This window comes from Mytilus edulis, chromosome 3 (genome assembly GCF_963676685.1).
Source record: "Mytilus edulis chromosome 3, xbMytEdul2.2, whole genome shotgun sequence".
NCBI classification, from domain to species: domain Eukaryota; kingdom Metazoa; phylum Mollusca; class Bivalvia; order Mytilida; family Mytilidae; genus Mytilus; species Mytilus edulis.
Genome location: NC_092346.1, coordinates 36,890 through 60,714, shown reverse-complemented (window position 1 = coordinate 60,714; position 23,825 = coordinate 36,890). Strand labels below are relative to the sequence as shown.

Here is a 23,825-nt window from a genome sequence, read left to right as displayed (position 1 = left end):
ATATAGTTCACCCATTACTTATAGTTTAAGAAAAATAGACCAAAACACAAAAACTTAACACTGTGCAATGAACCGTGAAAATGAGGTCACGGTCAAATAAAACCTGCGTGACTGACATAAAGATTATAAAACATTTCCATACACCAAATATAGTTGACTATGGCATATAGTATTAGATAAAAAGACCAAAACTCGAAAACTTAACTTTGACCACTGAACCATGAAAATGAGGTCAAGGTCACATGACATCTGCCCGCTAGACATGTACACCTTACAATCATTCCAAACAACAAATATAGTAGACCTATTGCATATATATAGTATGAGAAAACACACCAAAACACAAAACTTTAACTAAAACCACTAAACCATGAAAATGAGGTCAAGGTCAGATGACACCTGCCAGTTGAACATGTACACCTTACAGTCCTTCCATACACCGAATATACTAGCCCTATTGCTTATAGTATCTGAGATATGGACTTGACCACCAAAACTTAACCTTGTTCACTGATCCATGAAATGAGGTCGAGGTCAAGTGAAAACTGTCTGACAGACATGAGGACCTTGCAAGGTACGCACATATCAAATATAGTTATCCTATTACTTATAATAAGAGAGAATTCAACATTACAAAAAATTTGAACTTTTTTTTGAAGTGGTCACTGAACCATGAAAATGAGGAGAAGGACATAGGACATGTGACTGACGGAAACTTCGTAACATGAAGCATCTATATACAAAGTATGAAGCATCCAGGTCTTCCTCCTTCTAAAATATACAGCTTTTAAGAAGTGAGCTAACACCGCCGCCGCCGGATCACTATCCCTATGTCGAGCTTTCTGCAACAAAAGTTGCAGGCTCGACAAATATGAGTTCTTAGTATTGCAATTACCACACACTCACATAACTCCCATTATAAAAAACATTGCAATTTTTTAGAATTTTCAGTACTTTTATGGAAATAAAATCCTTACATCTCATATGCTTGACATACTGTACGGTGGTGGTAGCCTATATTGAGGGGGGTCTGAATGTTCAGGAGGGATATAAGATGGGGGACTCACTACACTTCTCCCACTAGATGATAAAAGTCCAGTGTCAAAGTTGTCAATAATGATTGGAATCTGTGGTCGGAGAGATGTTTCTTCTTCGTTGTATTCATTCTGAAATATGACAGGTTGTCGATCTGTAAGATAAACAGGTTTCTCAGAGTGCATTACATACTTGTTACGTTTGGTACATTTTCTAACTAGCATTATAATAATGATCACTAATATTACAATTGTTAAAACTGCAACAGGGATCAAAATATAGAACAAATACATTTCATCATTGTAGGATTCAGTGTTTGAATTTGTTGATGTCCACAACAGGTCTGTCATATTACAGACATCTTTGAAATCAACAAATACTCCAGTGACATTGAAAAACGGTGAAAAATAACAACTGAATTCATCCAAGATTGTACCATTTACATCTGCCATTTTGTAGTATGTGTCTAAAATTTGACTTCTTTCACAGAAATCAGTGGATAAGGATTTGTCTATCCAAGATATAATACGAAGTTCTGGATCCACATTTGAGACATACATCTGAGTGGAATCTGTGAACTCTAACCATTGACTAAGTCCAGTAATAAATTTGTAAACATCAAAACTAGAAGGACTATCATCATGATCATTTCCAAAATAAATAGTAAATTCATGGCTGTAGGTTTGGGAATTTTCCTTCACTTCTAACCTAATGGAATCAACAACACTTTGTTGACATGTATCCATGGCAACGAGACTGACAACATACACATTATCATTGTTTAAGGGAATTCCATAGAGGAACAATCCTGTTTTATCCAGTTTTAACCAAAAATTATCTTCCAAATCAAAGTTGAATAATGCCTTCAAAGTAATCTGTAGGTGTCTGGCATTTCCATCCTCTTTGTCAACAAAGGTCAGAGGGTCAAGGTCAAGCTTGAAAACATCACCAACTGTAGTCTGAATGTGGTTTACTGGATTGAAAACTTCTGGAGGACTGTCACATGAATCTGAAAAATAGTAACATGTTTGTCAAGTGTATGAAAAGATCGTTATACATTTGGTATGGTATCATATAGTAACGTGTTTGTCAAGTGTATGAAAAGATCATTATACATTTGGTATGGTATCATAGCTTTCATCAGTAGAAACTGAGTGATGGAAGAAGGCTGTATATAATCATGTCCCTATACCATCCAAATTCTACATATAAACCATAACAAAAAGTAATTTGTCTGTAAGAAACCCCCATTTTAAGTATTCCAAAGGCTCCTGACTTGGGACACACAAAATTGCAGCGGGGTTAAACATGTTTATAAGATCTCAACCCTACACGTAATATGTATATCATATTATGTAAAATAATATTATGTTCAAAAAGTAAAAAACAAGTTAGATCTAAAACAAGAGGCTCTCAAGAGCCTGAATCGCTCACCTGGTAAACAATGCCTTCGGCCATGTTTTTTGACGAAATAGAAAATAAAACACAAACTTTATTTTATACACCCTACTGATCATTCAAATGAAGTTTGGTTGAATTTGGTTGAGTAGTTTTAGAGGAGAAGATTTTTTAAAGTTAGCAAATATGATGAACAAATTGTGAAAAATTGTCATTAAAGGACAATAACCCCTTAAGGGGTCAATTGACAATTTTGGTCATATTAACTTATTTGTAGATCTTACTTTGCTGATCATTTTTGCTGTTTACAGTTTATCTTTATCTATAATAATATTCAAGATAATGACCAAAAACTGCAAAATTTCCTTAAATTTACCAGTGAAGTGGCAGCAACCCAACAATGGGTTGTTTGATTAATCTGAAAATTTCAGGGCTGATAGATCTTGACCTAATGAACATTTTTACACCATGTCAGATTTGCTTTAAATGCTTTAGTTTTTGAGATATAAGCCAAAAACTGCATTTGACCCCTATGTTCTATTTTAAGTAATGGCGGCCATTTTGGTTGGTTGGCCAGGTCACCGGACACAATTTTCAAACTAGATACCCCAATGATGGTTGTGGCCAAGTTTAGTTCAATTTGGCCCAGTAGTTTCAGAGGAGAAGATTTTTGTAAAAGATAACTAAGATTTATGAAAAATGGTTAAAAATTGACTATAAAGGGCAATAACTCCTAAAGGGGTCAACTGACCATTTCAGTCATGTTGACTTATTTTTAGGTCTTATTTTGCTGAACATTTTTGCTGTTTGCAGTTTATCTCTACCTATAATAATATTCATGATAATAACCAAAAACAGCAAAATTTCCTTAAAATTTCCAATTCAGGGGCAGCAACCCAACAACAGGTTGTTGGATTCATCTGAAAATTTCAGGGCAGACAGATCTTCACCTGATAATCAATTTTACCCCCCATGTTAGATTTGCTCTAAATGCTTCGGTTTTTGAGTTATTAGACAAAAACTGCATTTGACCCCTATGTTCTATTTTTAGCAATGGCGACCATGTTTGTTGATAGATCAAAACTTCGGATACAATTTATAAACTAGATACCCTAAGGAACATTCAGTTAAAGTTTGGAAGTATTTGGCCTAGTAGTTTTAGAGGAGAAGATTCTTGAAATAGTTTACGACGACAGACGACGACGGACGCCAAGTGATGGCATAAGCTCACTTGGCCCTTCGGGCCATGTGAGCTAAAAACGGTCACGCTATGTAACATTACCAGGTGCTGTTAATTATGTGTATTGACATATACTATATTTTTATGCCAAAAAAAAAGGTTAGTCTTTAGGCAGTGTATAATTTTCATTTCCCTTGAAGTCATGGAAGTAGGAAGATATAAACATTTGATTACCTCTAGAACTAAGAGTTTCCAGAGGTTAAGCAATAGACTATGATTCATATCAGTTAAGAAACAAGCATACTAAAAGAATGGCACAGTTAGTCTCCATTATCATGATAAGAATACCATTTGTGGCTGATTTGAATATAACTTTTTTGTTTGATGAATTAAATGTTTTACTAATTAATATAAGCACTTGTTGCTTGTTTCTGAATCCTATTTGTGTATGTGTTTATAATTATACTTGAATCATTCATAATAAACAGATAAAAGTATTGTTTACACCAAATGCTATACTGTATGAACACATACTTACATAACAGTAGTGACTGCACTGCATTCTCATTCTGTAACACTCGGCATGCTTCTATATCTATCAATATTCTATTTATCATGCTTCATTCAAAATACAACAAGAAATTTCTGAAAAAAGAATCATGCCCTTTAAATCTCTATCATGTCTATGTTAATGTACATATATTAAGCACCACACATAAACAAGCAAGAATGGAAACAGGTTGACGTAACACCAATTCATTTTTAACATCTGTCTTCTCTGTTATCATATGTCATATATAGATATAGTCAGGTATGAATGCCAATGAGACAAATATCCATCCAAGTCACAATTTTATAAAGGTAAACCATTATAGGTCAAAGTATGGCCTTCAACAAGGAGCCTTGTATGTATGACATTTATGTTTAATTAACATGTAGAATTGAATTGAAAATTAAAATAAACTGTTGTTACATAGATGTCTCACGCTTTATAATTCTGATAGTATAAGCTAACAAATGTTGAAATAAAAATCTCAATATTCAAACAAACTTATCCTTGTAAACCTTAAGAAAGTTTAAAAGTTGAAGAACTGTGATCAAGAGGTGGGGCCATATAATTCCCAGGAAAATTAGACTTGCAACTGTGTACCATATCATTAGCTTAACATAAGTATTTTACCTTGAACTGATATACCCAATAACTTTTACATGTAAACTATGCATAACATTCAAAGTAATAAGACCATGGCTGAGGCAAAATAATCTCCATGGAAATGAAATGTGCTAATGCTAATAATCTGGATAGAAAATATAGTTGATCTATATGATCTACAACTAAATGGTTCCCCTTAAACTGACCTAATCATAAAGTAAACCATTGGTACTAAGCAAAGGTTTCAAAGTCAATAGACCATGACTGTGAAGACCAAATAAAATAATACCTATGGAAATGAGATGTGCCAACTGTATTTAAGTGCATACCATATATAATTGATCTACCAATAATCATTACGGTTCCCCTGAGATCTTTTTTACAAGCAGTCAATGAACCATGAAAATGAGGAAAAGGACAATGGACATATGTAAGACCTAAAGCATCCAGGTCTTCTACCTTTTGAAATATAAACCTTATAAACAAAAAGTTAACACCACTGCCACAACCCCTAACAGTGAGGCAAAGATCATGCATAGATGAGTTAAATATATAGTCTATTACATGCATTCATTCAATCATTTTATTTTACATTCTTATTTCAAGAAACTCCTTTCATCATGTTCATATGACTTTAACAAAAATAAAAAACCCAAACATTGTACCTTTTCCATGTATACCCTGAAAAGGCCTGTATAGTCTGCCATTTTATTCTAAAAAATTGAACATGCCAGACAGGGGTGCCGACTATAGATTACAATAAGCAAAAACTTGAGAAAAAAACGATTTTCCAGGTGATTTATATACGTTCCATAATGTTTGTTATTGATATTGTGGTCACTGCATTACTTAAAACAAACAGGAATCCGACAAACATTTTGGGGAACTATATCACCAAGGACTGATTTACATAAAAAGAAGTTTGATCACTAAGGCCTGACATACACATGATACATGTAGGGATGATTTATCACCCAGGACTGACATGCATGTAGAGAAGCTTTATCACCCAGGACTGACATATATGTAGGGAAGCTTTATCACCCAGGACTGACATACATGTAGGGAAACTTTATCACAGAGGACTGACATACATGTAGGAAAGCTTTATCACCCAGGACTGACATATATGTAGGGAAGCTTTATCACACAGGACTGACATACATGTAGGGAAGCTTCATCACAGAGCACTGACATACATGTAGGGAAGCTTTATCACAGAGGACTGGCAAACATGTAGGGAAGCTTAATCACCAAGGACTGACATACATGTAGGGAAGCTTTATCACCCAGGACTGACATACATGCAAGGAAGCTTTATCACAGAGGACTACATACATGTAGGGAAGCTTTATCACCCAGGACTGACATACATGCAGGGAAGCTTAATCACCAAGGACTGACATACATGTAGGGAAGCTTTATCACCCAGGACTGACATACATGCAGGGAAGCTTTATCACAGAGGACTACATACATGTAGGGAAGCTTTATCACCCAGGACTGACATACATGTAGGGAAGCTTTATCACAATGGACTGACATACATGTAGGGAAGCTTTATCACAGAGGACTGACATACATGTAGTGATGCTTTATCACAATGGACTGACATACATGTAGAGAAGTTTTATAACCCAGGACTGACATCAATGTAGGGATGCTTTATCACAGAGGACTGACATACATGTAGGGAAGTTTTATCACCCAGGACTGACATACATGTAGGGAAGCTTTATCACAGAGAACTGACATACATGTAGGAAATTTTTATCACCCAGGACTGACATACATGTAGGGAATCTTTATCACAGAGGACTGACATACATGTAGGGAAGCTTTATAACCCAGGATTGACATACATGTAGGGAAGCTTTATCACATAGGACTGACATACATGTAGGGAAGCTTTATCACCCAGGAATGACATATATGTAGGAAAGCTTTATCACAGATGACTGGCATACATGTAACATATCTATATATACCTGCTGTGGAAATCTGTTGAGGAAGTTCTATAACAAATGTTACTGCCATTCTCCAGGGAACAGTTGATGTACAATGTTTAGATCTAACTGTGATAAATATACTTGAGCTGCCTACATCCTCCTTTTCAGGAGCACCAACAATCAACTGATCTGTGCTTTTATATTCCAACCAGTCTGTACCATTCCTATCCTGTAATTATCAACAAATACAACATCAATATTTACAAACTATTATGACTATATATAGATACAAGAAGATGTGATATGTGTGTTAATGAGACAACTCTCCATCCATGTCACAATTTGCAAAACTAGATCATTATAGGTAAAAGATCAACCTTAAACACGGAGCATTGGCTGAACAGCAAGCTACAAAGAGTAAAGATCACAAACAAGAAGCTCATAAAATACTTTAATATGTCATCAATGATTATTTTTTTTCTTTTCAATATATACATTTGTATTACCATGATTAATGAGTGGCTTAAAAATGCCATTTAAATGATCTGTGTTCATGTTGTTTATGTCTTATTTTCTTTAAAACACAATTTTTTAAAAACAAAACATCATTTTACTCCTTCATTTTTCATATTTTATGCATGTTCTATTTTACTCCTACATTTGTCATATGTCATGTATGTTCCATTTGACTCATACATTTGTCATACGTCATGTATGTTCCATTCTACTACTACATTTGTCATATGTCATGTATGTTCTATTTTATATTTCATGTATGTTCCATTTAACTCCTACATTTGTCATATGTCATGTATGTTCTATTTTACTCCTACATTTGTCATATGTCATGTATGTTCCATTTTACTCATACATGTGTCCTATGTCATGTATGCTCCATTCTTCTACTACATTTGTCATATGTCATGTATGTTCCATTTTATATTTCATGTATGTTCCATTTAACTCCTACATTTGTCATATGTCATGTATGTTCTATTTTATATTTCATGTATGTTCCATTTAACTCCTACATTTGTCATATGTCATGTATGTTCTATTTTACTCCTACATTTGTCATATGTCATGTATGTTCCATTTTACTCCTACATTTGTCATGTCATGTATGTTCCATTTAACTCCTTCATTTGTTATATGTCATGTATGTTCTATTTTATATTTCATGTATGTTCCATTTAACTCCTACATTTGTCATATGTCATGTATGTTCCATTTAACTCCTACATTTGTCATATGTCATGTATGTTCTATTTTATATTTCATGTATGTTCCATTTAACTCCTACATTTGTCATATGTCATGTTTGTTCTATTTTACTCCTACAAGTGTCATATGTCATGTATGTTCTATTTTACTCCTACATTTGTCATATGTCACGTATGTTCCATTTTACTCCTACATTTGTCATATGTCACGTATGTTCCATTTTACTCCTTCATTTGTCATGTCACATATGTTCCATTTTACTCCTACATTTGTCATATGTCATGTATGTTCCATTTTACTCCTACATTTGTCATATGTCATGTATGTTCCATTTTACTCCTTCATTTGTCATGTCATGTATGTTCCATTTTACTCCTACATTTGTCATATGTCATGTATGTTCCATTCTACTACTACATTTGTCATATGTCATGTATGTTCTATTTTATATTTCATGTATGTTCCATTTAACTCCTACATTTGTCATATGTCATGTATGTTCTATTTTACTCCTACATTTGTCATATGTCATGTATGTTCCATTTTACTCATACATGTGTCCTATGTCATGTATGTTCCATTCTTCTACTACATTTGTCATATGTCATGTATGTTCCATTTTATATTTCATGTATGTTCCATTTAACTCCTACATTTGTCATATGTCATGTATGTTCTATTTTATATTTCATGTATGTTCCATTTAACTCCTACATTTGTCATATGTCATGTATGTTCTATTTTACTCCTACATTTGTCATATGTCATGTATGTTCCATTTTACTCCTACATTTGTCATGTCATGTATGTTCCATTTAACTCCTTCATTTGTTATATGTCATGTATGTTCTATTTTATATTTCATGTATGTTCCATTTAACTCCTACATTTGTCATATGTCATGTATGTTCCATTTAACTCCTACATTTGTCATATGTCATGTATGTTCTATTTTATATTTCATGTATGTTCCATTTAACTCCTACATTTGTCATAGGTCATGTTTGTTCTATTTTACTCCTACAAGTGTCATATGTCATGTATGTTCTATTTTACTCCTACATTTGTCATATGTCATGTATGTTCCATTTTACTCCTACATTTGTCATATGTCACGTATGTTCCATTTTACTCCTTCATTTGTCATGTCACATATGTTCCATTTTACTCCTACATTTGTCATATGTCATGTATGTTCCATTTTACTCCTACATTTGTCATATGTCATGTATGTTCCATTTTACTCCTTCATTTGTCATGTCATGTATGTTCCATTTTACTCCTACATTTGTCATATGTCATGTATGTTCCATTTTTTTCCTACATTTGTCATATGTAATGTATGTTCCATTTTACTCCTACATTTGTCATATGATATGTATGCTCAATTCTACTCATACATTTGTCATAAAAAATTATGTCATGTATATTCTATTTTATATTTCACGTATGTTCCATTTTACTCCTTCATTTGTCATGTCACGTATGTTCCATTTTACTCCTACATTTGTCATATGTCATGTATGTTCCATTTTACTCCTTCATTTGTCATGTCATGTATGTTCCATTTTACTCCTACATTTGTCATATGTCATGTATGTTCCATTTTTTTCCTACATTTGTCATATGTAATGTATGTTCCATTTTACTCCTACATTTGTCATATGATATGTATGCTCAATTCTACTCATACATTTGTCATAAAAAATTATGTCATGTATATTCTATTTTATATTTCACGTATGTTCCATTTTACTCCTTCATTTGTCATGTCACGTATGTTCCATTTTACTCCTACATTTGTCATATGTCATGTATGTTCCATTTTACTCCTTCATTTGTCATGTCATGTATGTTCCATTTTACTCCTACATTTGTCATATGTCATGTATGTTCCATCTTTTTCCTACATTTGTCATATGTCATGTATGTTCCATTTTACTCATACATTTGTCATATGTCATGTATGTTCCATTCTACTCCTACATTAGTCATATGTCATGTATGTTCCATTTAACTCCTACATTTGTCATATGTCATGTATGTTCTATTTTACTTCTACAATTGTCATATGTCATATATGTTCTATTTTACTCCTACATTTGTCATATGTCATGTATGTTCCATTTTACTCCTACATTTGTCATATGTCATGTATGTTCTATTTTACTCCTACATTTGTCATATGTCATGTATGTTCCATTTTACTCATTCATTTGTCATATTTCATGTATGTTCCATTTTACTCCTTCATTTGTCATATTTCATGTATGTTCCATTTTACTCCTACATTTGTCACATGTCATGTATGCTTCATTTTTTTCCTACATTTTTCATATGTCATGTATGTTCCATTTTACTCCTACATTTGTCATATGTCATGTATGTTCCATTTTACTCCTACATTTGTCATATGTCATGTATGTTCCATTTTACTCCTTCATTTAAATTTGTCATGTCATGTATGTTCCATTTTACTCCTACATTTGTCATATGTCATGTATGTTCCATTTTTTTCCTACATTTGTCATATGTAATGTATGTTCCATTTTACTCCTACATTTGTCATATGATATGTATGCTCAATTTTACTCATACATTTGTCATAAAAAATTATGTCATGTATATTCTATTTTATATTTCACGTATGTTCCATTTTACTCCTTCATTTGTCATGTCACGTATGTTCCATTTTACTCCTACATTTGTCATATGTCATGTATGTTCCATTTTACTCCTTCATTTGTCATGTCATGTATGTTCCATTTTACTCCTACATTTGTCATATGTCATGTATGTTCCATCTTTTTCCTACATTTGTCATATGTCATGTATGTTCCATTTTACTCATACATTTGTCATATGTCATGTATGTTCCATTCTACTCCTACATTAGTCATATGTCATGTATGTTCCATTTAACTCATACATTTGTCATATGTCATGTATGTTCTATTTTACTTCTACAATTGTCATATGTCATATATGTTCTATTTTACTCCTACATTTGTCATATGTCATGTATGTTCCATTTTACTCCTACATTTGTCATATGTCATGTATGTTCTATTTTACTCCTACATTTGTCATATGTCATGTATGTTCCATTTTACTCCTACATTTGTCATATGTCATGTATGTTCTATTTTACTCCTACATTTGTCATATGTCATGTATGTTCCATTTTACTCATTCATTTGTCATATTTCATGTATGTTCCATTTTACTCCTTCATTTGTCATATTTCATGTATGTTCCATTTTACTCCTACTTTTGTCATATGTCATGTATGCTTCATTTTTTTCCTACATTTTTCATATGTCATGTATGTTCCATTTTACTCCTTCATTTGTCATTTGTCACGTATGTTCCATTTTACTCCTACATTTGTCATATTTCATGTATGTTCCATTTTATTCCTACATTTGTCATATGTCATGAATGTTCCATTTTATTCCTACATTTGTCATATGTCATGTATGTTCCATTTTACTCCTACATTTGTCATATGTCATGTATATTTCATTTTATATTTCATGTATGTTTCATTTTACTCCTACATTTGTCATATGTCATCATGTATGTTCTATTTTACTCCTACATTTGTCATACACCATGTATGTTCCATTTTAACCATAGTGGCTATGTCAACGTTCTTGACATACATGGAAATTAAATACACAAAATTTAATTTATACTACATACATGTACTCTGAAAGTCATTTTGCCCAAGTTTGGCTGAAATTGATTCAGTAATTGTTTCAAAGGATACCATTTTTTTGTAAAGTAAGCACACTAGAAATGCACTAGATGAACAAGTTGTCTTTAGATATGTTAGAGGACAATAACTCCTTTAATAAAGGGCCAATTGACAAATTATTTGTCATGTTAGTAGATCATTTTTGCTGTTTACAGTTTATCTTTCAAGTCTTTATATAAATCTAAAATACTAAGTATATTCAAAATATTAATAACCAACAAATGCAAAATTTCCTTACAATTACCAATTTAGTTGCAGCAACCCAACAAAGGGTTGTTAGATTCATCTGAAAAGATCAGGGTTAATAGAATTTGACTTCATGAGCATTTTACCCCATGTCAGATTTGCTCTAACATGTCTAAGTGTTCATTTTATTATGAGTACTAAATATTTTCTCTTTTCCTTTGACAGTCTCTATTTATACATAGCATGCATAGTTTAACTTACTATATTAACAGTGTAAACATCTGACTTCAATTTTTCTATCTGGCAAACCAGTGGTTCTCCTGCTGTCCAATATATTACTGTTCTTTCATCAAGTCCTATCAAACAATCAAATTTCTTGTTTTCTGAGCATCTTACTCCTACCATTAGACACACCACAATCATTGTCATTCCAGCTAACTCTAAAGGCATTGCAACTGAAAACAAAAGAAATATATATAACATATGTAACAATTAAGATGATAAAAATGGGGATAAAATGCAAATGCCACAAGTCTGAAGAGTGGTTAATTAGAAGGCTTTTTTTATGGTCTAACACGTCTAAGGGATTCAGAAGCAAAGTCAGAAAATTGCACTTGACACAGAACCCAACAATTATTGCAAAAAGATGTTGGAATATCATCTGAAAATTTATTGTGAAGAATATATATGTAACTTAATTAAACGTGTCCATCTCGTAAACTTGTCTTCTACTATCATGTCTATGGTCCTTAAAATTACAAATCCCAAAAACCTTCGTTTTTACCTCGCCCAAATCTTACTCAACATTTTTTATCATGTTTATCAAAGTGGTGTGTATCCAAATACTTGTCCACCATGTCCACTGTAAGCATGGTAAGACATCAAAAGTTGTCAAAACTTTTAGACAATATAATCCTTGGTTGGGACCCTGACCAGGTGCTCTGCAGGGCACAGCTTTATATGACCGCAGTGGCCAAACCCTGAACAGTTGTGGCAAATTTGGTCACAATATTTAAGCTTGATAATGTCTGAATTTGGATTGTGATCAAATTTTAGATATAATATAGGTTTTTGTCAAAATATAAATGTTGTCAAAGATCTAACAAATCTATTGCACAATACTGTGCAATTGAAGATTTCTTCTCTAAACTTTTGAAAACAAGCAGTGTTAGGGAGTTAATCAAGTAATCAAACATATATATAACAGTATTCTTTGAATTTTAATTGCATTACCTCCCTTACACTGCTTTTAAATTGTCGAAATTGTCCTTTAACCAGAAAACCCTTGATTTCCCCCTTTTTTGCCCCTAATTGCTTAATGATTGGAGCCAAAACCCCCAATATCCATCCCTTTGTAGTATGGAAACTTGTGGTATAATTTCAGAGATTTATACTCTTAAACACAATTAATTGACTCGAAATTACAAAAACGCTCATGTGGGCTCCTAATTCCTAAACCTTTGGGTCCATAACCCCAAAAATCAATCACAACCTTCCTGTTGTGGTTATTTTCCGGACCATATGAGTATTTGGACCATATTTAATTTCATAAATTGTTATTTGGACAGTCAGAGCTCAGACATAAACAAGTCGATTTTTGTTTTTGACTTACATGACTTAAAGAAGTCAAAACATGTATTTATTATAAAAATGTGTTTTCAATTTTAGACTTATCTAAGTCAGAAAATGACAGACTTGTTTAGGTCTATTTATCATGTTTATATTGATGAAAAAACTTAATATTACTTGGTGGCCAAAGTACACAACCTATGACAGCAAAAACCTGTTTGAGAGTTCACAAGGACTTGAGCTATCTATATTTAATTATCTAATTGAACATCCTTACTAAACACAGATGTTTTACCTCATTAAGTGTGGTTCCAGTTGGTTGCATTGTAAAGTTAATTAACATTATCTCGAAACTTTGAATTTTTCGAAAAACTAAGGATTTTCTTACCCCAGGAGTAGATTACCTTAGCCGTATTTGGCACAACTTTTTGGAATTTTGGGTCCTCAATGCTCTTCAACTTTGTATTTGTTTGGCTTTTTAACTATTTTGATCTGAGCGTCACTGATGAGTCTTATGTAGACGAAACGCGCGTCTGGCGTATAAAATTATAATCCTGGTACTTTTGATAACTATATTCAAACGACGCTGACGACGATGACGACAACATGATACATGTACCAATAAACAACAAATTGTTGCGGTCGTATAAAAACTTAGTTCATATAGTTTTTTCCCTGACCTCCCCTCCCCCCCTTCTACATTCCCCTCTTAACTTAATTTGGGAAAAATTGATTGACCAATAAGGATATATAAAATCATTATCATTTACCAAAGCTTGTAGCAATTTTGACCCCCTTCCCCCACCCCACCCCCAAACTATTTGAATTAAGCTTTTATCCTTTATTGATTTTTTATGTGGTCCCTAATACTGGAACGGCTAATATTTGCCTTAATCTATAGCTAGAGCACTTTAATCCAAAAGAATTGAGATTTTTTTACTCACTGATTCAAGTAACATTGTTTTATAAATTAAACATGTTAAAGAAAGTTTGTGATCATTCTCAAGTTTATGAATAATTTCATTATATGAGCCTGGGATACAAAATTAAAGATTCAATATAAAAGTTTTTCAAGAAAGATATTGTTACATCGTATGCTGAGCCCGTTTCTTATATTTCATTGTATTTAATTACATGATTTATGAACAACTTCACGACAGAGAGCACACATGCATGCATATATGGACCATAATTTGGTATTCAGCCTTTAGTTTCTTTTTGTATACTTTTTTATAAGTTCTAAAACTTTAACTTTTATTCTGTGGGTTGTGTTGGTGTTAGAATAGTATTAATGGAACAATTGAGTTTTTCAAGAAAAAATTAATACATTTTGATTCACCGTTTACGTGACAGGAAACCAAACAGGAAACCAATCTTTATTTTCTTTATTTTGCACAATATATTTCAAAAGACATAAATGAACACCATTACTAGTGTTACTTGCTTCATGTTAATATTTAAAATCTATTTTCAATGTTAAATTAAAGATTTTTTTAAACGCGACAGGAAACCACAAGAAACCGAAAGCATTTTTTTAGTTTTATCTTATTGCAAAATCTGCTTAAAATAATCTGAACAGTATACTTTTTCTTTTAAAAAATCCATCTTAAATGTAACAGTATTATAAAACTCCTAAATATGTGCTTGTTTTGAAAACAATTAGTACAATTTATTCAGAAATTTCAATATTTTCTTCATTGATACAGGATACCATAATCGTTGTATCTTGATGTTTAAGCCAAAAAAATGTATTTATATTTGGTTTTGAAATTCCAGTTATATACAATTTATTCCAAATCATTGGCAATGTAAAATTCTTTAAATCCAGTAAAGATAAAAACATTATTTCCACATTTTAACCTACTTTAGTGGGCTAAAATCAATAAAGTACTTCCTTTCAAGTCATGCATGGTGAAAGTTTACTTCTCCTTTGACAAGTTTATTGGGTTTCTGAAAAGTGTTTGCAGAACATGAATAAAAAAAAATATTTAACCAGGTGCTCCGCAGGGCGCAGCTTTATACGACCGCAGAGGTCGAACCCTGAACAGTTGGGGCAAGTATGGACAAAACATTCAAGCATGATACAGCTCTGAATTTGGATTGTGATCAAATTTTTGACATTACATGGTTTTTTTTTACACAAAACAAATGCCAAGATTTTACAAATCAATTAAAGATTTCTTCTTCAAACTTTTTAAATCTAAAATTAAATAGTTGACACAGCATAGGTTTCTGACACAGAATGAATGTGGTCTAATGAACTTAAAAGGTTTTTTTTGCCTTTGAGCAATTCACTATGCTGTTGAATATTAATCCTCTCAAAAAAATGTTTGAAGAAATTTTCTTTTTATTTATGAAATCTGAAATGAGAAAAATTTAACCCCCCCCCCCTTTTTTTTCACATCCCCGTTTCCCTTTTTCAAAACTGATATCAATTCAAATTTCTAATGGAGTTTGCAACAATAACTACTCATTTAAATACATCATAAAATATTAAGATGTAAAAAAACTGCTTGTTATCACTGAATGGTAAAGATTATTTAAATTTATCAGTTGGTAGTAAAAAGTGTATATACATTGTATATTGTATATAACAAAGATTTAAGTTGATTCTGGACAAAGAAAGATAACTCCAATTAAAAAAAATTCTTGCTATTGCACAATATTGTGCAATAGGATATTTCTTGCTTACTATTCTGGACAAAGAAAGATAACTCTAATTAAAAAAAAATTTGCTATTTCACAATATTGTGCAATTAGATATTTCTTGCCATTGCACAATACTGTGCAATTGAAAAGACTTGCTATTGCACAATACTTAATATAATAATTTTAGATCCTGATTTGGACCAACTTGAAAACTGGGCCCATAATCAAAAATCTAAGTACATGTTTAGATTCAGCATATCAAAGAGGCCCAAGAATTCAATTTTTGTTAAAATCAAACTTAGTTTAATTTTGGACCCTTTGGACTTTAATGTAGAATTTGAAATTTGAAAACAGGACCAAAAATGAAGAATCTACATACACAGTTAGATTTGGCATATCAAAGAACCCCAAGGATTCAATTTTTGATGAAATCAAACAAAGTTTAATTTTGGACCCTTTGAACCTTAATGTAGACCAATTTGAAAACGGGACCAAAAGTTGAGAATCTACATATACAGTTAGATTCGGCATATCAAAGAACCCCAATTATTCAATTTTGATGAAATCAAACAAAGTTTAATTTTAGACCCTTTGGGCCCCTTTTTCCTAAACTGTTGGGACCAAAACTCCCAAAATCAATACCAACCTTCCTTTTATGGTCATAAGCCTTGTGTTTAAATTTCATAGATTTGTATTTACTTATACTAACGTTATGGTGCGAAAACCAAGAAAAATGCTTATTTGGGTCCCTTTTTGGCCCCTAATTCCTAAACTGTTGGGTCCTTAACTCCCAAAATCAATACCAACCTTCCTTTTGTGGTCATAAACATTGTGTTTAAATTTCATAGATTTCTATTTACTTAACCTAAGGTTATTGTGCAAAAACCAAGAAAAATGCTTATTTGGGCCCTTTATTGGCCCCTTATTCCTAAACTATTGAAACCAAAACTCCCAAAATCAATCCCAATCTTTCTTTTGTGGTCATAAACCTTGTGTCAAAATTTCATAGATTTCTATTAACTTAAACTAAAATTATGGTGCGAAAACCAAGAAAATGCTTATTTGGGCCCTTTTTGGCCCCTAATTCCTAAAATGTTGTGACCAAAACTCCCAAAATCAATACCAACCTTCCTTTTATGGTCATAAACCTTGTGTTAAAATTTCATAGATTTCTATTCACTTTTACTACAGTTAGAGTGCGAAAACTAAAAGAATTCGGACGACGGACGACGACGACGACGACGACGACGACGCCGACGCCAACGTGATAGCAATATACGACGAAAATTTTTTCAAAATTTGCGGTCGTATAAAAATTGTGACAAAGATACCAACTTTGTACATTCCAAGTGTAACGGTATATTAACATGTATTTTTTATTAAATTATCTTTATTCACCTAAAATATCCAGTAATATTTACTGCTGAAGCAAAATCAATCCAACGAGCATTGGCACAATGATAAGAGACGTAATGTCGATCGAATTTTCCAAGGACCCTTTACATCGTTATCCGGAAACCAAGTGTGTTATAATGTCTGTCAAATCTGAAATCGATTTTGTCAAGTCATTGGGCATTTATTTTCACACAAGATCGTATGTAACATTATGCACATAGGAAAAATAATAGACCCCAGGCGCAATCTCTTTGAAAATTGTATTTTCCTTTTTTAAACAAGACGAAACAAGTCTACAGATTATGTTTGCTAACATCCCGTTGGAAACAAAAACAATGTTTAGACCTAGTATTTCATATATCCGGCCGTAAGGGCGTGATCACATGTTAGTCACATGTTTCACGTATGACCGGAAATGATTAGAACTGAACGACAAAAACAATTTTAATAAAAAAAAAAGAAATAACTGGACTTCTGTTTCGTGTGAAATGTAACGCATACCGATAACGCCATTTTCTAACTTAATTATTACAAAGAACAAACTAAAACATCTCGCGAGAGTTCATATTTGCATTTTGTTATAAAGAATTCTATTACAACAAAGCAGATTACATCATCTAAAATTTGCGTTACGAAATTGGAAACAAAAGTAACGCTAGTGTTCTTACACCTGCTACAGAAATACTTATAGTTCTCTGCATTTTCTTCTGACTATTCTTATTGGTCGATGTTCTTTATTATTTGAAAGCAAAAGTTACGGATTTGCCGGTGACGATTATCGATAAATCAGTCAGCATTATGCACTTCGGAAGCGAAAAGTAACGCGAGAAATGACACAAAAATACGGTCAAATAATCTTTGAAATTTGATAATTTCAATATTTTTTCTAGGGAAAAGTAGCATACACTTGTATGTTGATAAAAATAAAGGCATCTTTAGATGTAGTTACAACTTTTCTTACAGTAATACACATTTTTATCACTTTTCTATCGTTATAGGGAACGAGCCCAATAGCAAATTATGGTCCATATACATGTTAGGACCTTTTCTTACCATATTTCGTACAGAACATGCAGAACAATCTCTTCTTTTAAATCACTTATTTTTACAAATGTTGGTTGTTTGTTACACCATCATGACCATGCATATGCCAGACCCTAAGAGTAGCACGATTTTTTATTATATGATCTTTGGCATGTTTGGAAATGTCACCAATTGATTAATTGTATAAAATGAAGACCAGATCTAACATTGTCAGAATTCTTTTGTATATGAAATTTCTATTGGCCCTAAATGGGAAAAAAAATGTGTTCATTAATTTTTGACAACTGTACAATAATCAGTCACTGTGATTTTTATTTAAAATTTATAATTGTTCACTAAGTTCTCAGGTTGTGTGCGGTTTTGTTTTCTTATATTTCGGAAGAAGGGACAAATAATAAATAAGTACAGACATGCACCGATCAAAGAACATGTATTTTACTAGGGGAAATGTTACATGAAATGTTATGTTGACCTAAAATTTGACCAGCACAATCTGGCAAGAATCCTTTTTTACGACGCAAAACAGGACATTGCATTTTCACACGATAAGGCCAACCTTAAAAATATGTTTGTTTGCAGTTTTCCGAATGTACCTTCAGACTGAAGGGTCGGTAGGTAGGAAAAATATTTATTTTATTAGCCAAAATACAGTTTAAACAAGCAGTTACACTAAACCAAGTTTCTTGTGAAGAAAAAAAAAACATTTTAAAACAACAAACACTGGACATGCTGAAAACCAACATCAAATGAACAGGCATTTTCAGATAAAAAACTTTTTAACCAAAACTGAAACTTTAACATAGTGTCATTATCCAATTTATGACATAAAATATGGTATAATTATTAAATACTGGAACACTTATAAACAAGGAATGTCATTATGACTAGAACTGTTTTAAAGAAATATATTCAGACATGTATGCTTCTTGACTAGAATGTTTTCATGAGTAGAGTAATTTCATCAGAAAAATGTAGATATTAAAGATTTATAAGACAATGTATTAAAGAGTGTATCTTTAATAAAAAAAAAATTACCATTGAATCTTCCTCAATTGAAAAAAAGGCAACTTGAAAAAAAAGTATTAAGACATTCGACTGTTTTCATATTTCTAACAATATTTAATTATATGTGATAAGGTTATATTTTTGCCAGGCCCCAAAGAAATCTAAAGTTTGGGGTGAAATCCATAGCACCCCATTAAAAGTAAATGGTCTGTACTGAAATGTTTTTAATGCATAAAAAAAATTGGCAGCATAGCTCCTAAGGACATGTTTTAATTGAATTCACACAGGCCACACAGTTTGGGTATATTTAATATTGTAAGAAAGAGGTTATTGCAATTAGTGGGGCAGCCCCCCTTATCCTAAAGGAGCATACTCATTGCAATCGAAGATAGATTTAATATAGAGAGAGTATATTTATTTTTCAAGCTAACCATTCATTTTCTCTACATCTTTGTGTAGTTAGGGTTGCTTCTTATTGATTTGGCATGATCTATATCCATTAACATTTCAAATGAGCCCTTCCTCCATACAGGCGTGTTTACAGATATCCATGAAGATTTAAGTCACGGAGGAGTGGTTTCATCTTTGTCGTCTTCACAACGATTTGTAGAAAATATGCCATACTTCAAGCTGCTGTCGAATTATTTAACAACTGAAATTGGTTCCATAAAGTCAGGCTCCACAGATTCTGTACCCGATTTTTTTGAGACAGAATGGTTATCGTGTCAGTTATGAATATCCGCTGCATCATCGTCAATGATATTACATGTGCCTGAATCTGTATAAACAGTTTACTAATAAACTTTTTTGTTTGTTATTTGTCTTAAAATTGACACTAGACGACAGCGTAAAGTACTCCTCCGTGACTTCATGGATACCTGTAAACAATTTCCATGTGCTTTATCATTAAATGGTCACATGAACGCTTGACGGGAAGCTAAGAAAAAACGAACTTGAAATGCGTAATTGACCCAGACTTTAAATCATTTCCGGAAAGGACACAAAGTTCCGGATCGCATCAATAGAAGTATTAAAAAAAATCTTCAAATTTAAAGCATTAAAATTTTCACAAGCGGGAGGATTTTCAAGGGTCGGTCGGTAAACTGCAAACAAACAATATTTTAATTTAAGCCTAAATACAATATGAAATATATGATGAAATCGAGTGCATATATATCATGAATATAGCACTGTAACTACAATGTAGCTCTGTTCACGTGTTGTGTTTGCTCTTGCTAGATATTTTATCTTGTATCTAATGTATACAACCCATTGATTTATTATTTATGTTTAACTGTTTTGCCTTTTCTACAAACGTATTCTGTACATTGCTGTATAAAACCTAAAAAAGATAAACGCAGCAAAAAAAAATTACCATCTCATTTTAATGGAACATTGGCATACCTGTATGATATCAAGACAAACTTCTTCGTCGAATGAATATTGTGAAAATCAGCATGAAATCAATGGTTTTCATTGGTTTTGAAATTTCTCAGTGGTTTTATACTTTTATAAGTCCTACATTCTGGTTAAATTATGTGTGATCCCTCACACAGGAGGATAAATTTGAGGATTAACCACAGATAAGTATTAGACATAATCAGATGGATGCGTTAACAACATGTCAATTGATTTATTATGTCATTAATGTGTAGTGCACTTTTTGCGTACTTTTTCATCTTTTTACATGTATGTTTTAAGATTTGGATTTTTTGGGGGTTTTCTCTAATCCCTACTTTGTCATGTTTGTCAAAGTTTGTAAAGGTATTTTGTCCTTATTTGAATAATTTTTATCTTCTATATTTTATGTACAATTTAAAAAATGTATGCACAATTTTACTTATGTTATATTCTTACAATGTTTGCAGAAGTACATGTAAACTCTTGATAATTTAGCCAGTTTAGGAAAGTAAGCCTGAAATACATAAATATACATGATATATACTAATAATACTGCAATAGCGTTAGGAAAAAAAGAGTGGATTTGAGACTCAATAATTCTATAAAATATTATATATATTATATATATATATTACAAACGCATCCTTACATAATTTTATTTTCATAAATTTCAAAGCTCACTTTCATCATGATATGTTCATATTTTTTAATCACAGTAAAAAATGAGTGACAGTTTCAAGACCAGTCAGGGATATAACTCTATAGGGTTATTACAGGAAAATAACATACATTTGTTATTGTGGACTAAAAAATCAAAGAACTGTGTTAACAGAATCCGGGTCCGTCCGCCCTGATTTCGGTTCGCCCTAGTTACTGTTCGCCCTAGTTCCGGTTCGCCCTGAGACCGTTCGCCCTGATACCTGTTCGCCCTGATTTTTTTTTTTTTATTATAGTGTTGTGTTGTGTGTATTTAATTGAATATGTTGAAGTCAGTCTACAATTTCGCCGAATATTTCTTATTTTTATTTTTTAGTATAGTGTTGTGTTGTGTGTATTTAATTAAATATGTTGAAGTCGGTCTACAATTACGCCGAATATTTACGATGTATTATGTTGTCTACAGCTAGCTGCTACTAGGTTATACGTTCATGCCTAACAATTTGTACATCAGTGTTTTTACCCACCCAAGCTGACTATTTTATTTGAGAAAAATGTTATTTTCATTATTAATCCATCAAAGGCAATTCATATACCAATCAGTGATATCAAAGATTTCAAATCATACCTAATCAGCAATAAAAATTCAATCAACAGTAATTAAACATTTTGTTAAAAGTAATTATAAAATAAAGTGTAACAATGCAGCCAAGAATTTTATTTAATTGTTAACTGTTAATAGATATACATAAATTTTAATATATATAAATATATATTTCTTTCATTAATGTAACATATATACATATCATAAATGAAAATAGGGCGAACGAACCCAGGGCGAACGAATTACCAGGGCGAACAAACTCAGTGCGAACGAACCTAGGGCGAACATGTAATCAGGGCGAACGATCCCGATACCGTGGTAACATATGTATGTTACATGTTTCAAAGGGACAATACACATCATTAGTTTAGTTAAAATGTATAAAAGTTCTATTGATATTACTTTTTTCTATAATATATTACGAGGTGTCAGATTATACATGTAGCTACAATCCCGTCTAAAAATATACTGTACTTTGGCTCTTAAATTATTTATTATTTTAAAAGTGCAAAGGTTTATCTAGGACCTAAGACAAAAATTATAATAATAATATAATTTGTAAATACTGCGATATTTGCAAAATCAACAAAAAGGCTGATATGGATAAGCATGATAAGAGTCCTATGATTAGGAGATATGATTATATTTTGAATAGTAACCGATCCCTTGTGTTTTGTGCATGTGTATGTTGGTGTTCTAGAGACATCATTTACCTCTCATATTACTCGTCTTACTGAGATAGGTTTCCAGATCTTCTACAGGTTACTGTGTCGTGATAAATATAACCACAAAAAAACAAAGAAATATTCTGAAACCAGGTCATATGAAATTAAAGTTTAAATCAATCTCGGACTAGATCCGGAAAAGAAATATAGAAATATATTACAAGTGTGGACACATATCAGTGTGGATAGTATAAATAGATGTTTGACAACACTTAAGGTTTATGTACCCTTCTGTAGCCATTTTTGTACGAACTTTTCAAACTTTAATTGTATCAAAACTACAGATATAATAAATAATAGAGATAGGCCATTTTGTACATATTCCAAGGGGAAACTTGATGCAAAGCATTATGTTTTACTGTTCCATTGCATTTAATAGAAAAAGAGGACTTTGTGGCAAATAAATCAAGATTTTTATAGAAAATCCACAGCCTTTATCCTTGTACTCTCATATTTGGCAATTTGATGTCTGATAGATATAGGATTATTGCATGCAGTGCTAGCATTGATTTCGTTAAAACAAGTTTATAAATGTAGTTATTGGTTAAGATAAGTATAAATATGGCCAAAATCAAGTACACCTTTTAGGGTGCGCTCGACTTTAGTGACTCAGCACGAGGTGTTTTGGAATTTACAGGTTACTTAGACCTTTTTGTAAAAAATAAACACTAGCACATCATAGAAAATCAAGTGAGTAATTTATGTTTCAAATTTTATAACAAAAATCTCTGTATTAAAGGCTGTGGATTTTCTATAAAAATCTTGATTTATTTGCCACAAAGTCCTCTTTTTCTATCAAATGCAATGGAACAGTAAAAAATAATGTTTTGCATCAAGTTTCCCCTTGGAACATGTACTAAATGGCCTATCTCTATTATTTATTATATCTTT

At 32.1% G+C, this 23,825-nt stretch overlaps 1 protein-coding gene across 1 annotated transcript; it reads right to left on the bottom strand.

The window, feature by feature from the left end:
• Window positions 1–732: 732 nt before the first annotated feature.
• On the bottom strand, window positions 733–23,024 carry LOC139515571 (uncharacterized). Its single transcript, XM_071305149.1, has 4 exons — window positions 22,923–23,024; window positions 12,147–12,340; window positions 6,755–6,944; window positions 733–2,044 (listed from the first exon to the last, which is right to left on the bottom strand). The coding sequence occupies exons 1-4, from the start codon at window positions 22,927–22,929 to the stop codon at window positions 981–983; spliced, it is 1,455 nt and encodes a 484-aa protein (XP_071161250.1). The 5' UTR covers window positions 22,930–23,024; the 3' UTR covers window positions 733–980.
• Window positions 23,025–23,825: the final 801 nt, after the last annotated feature.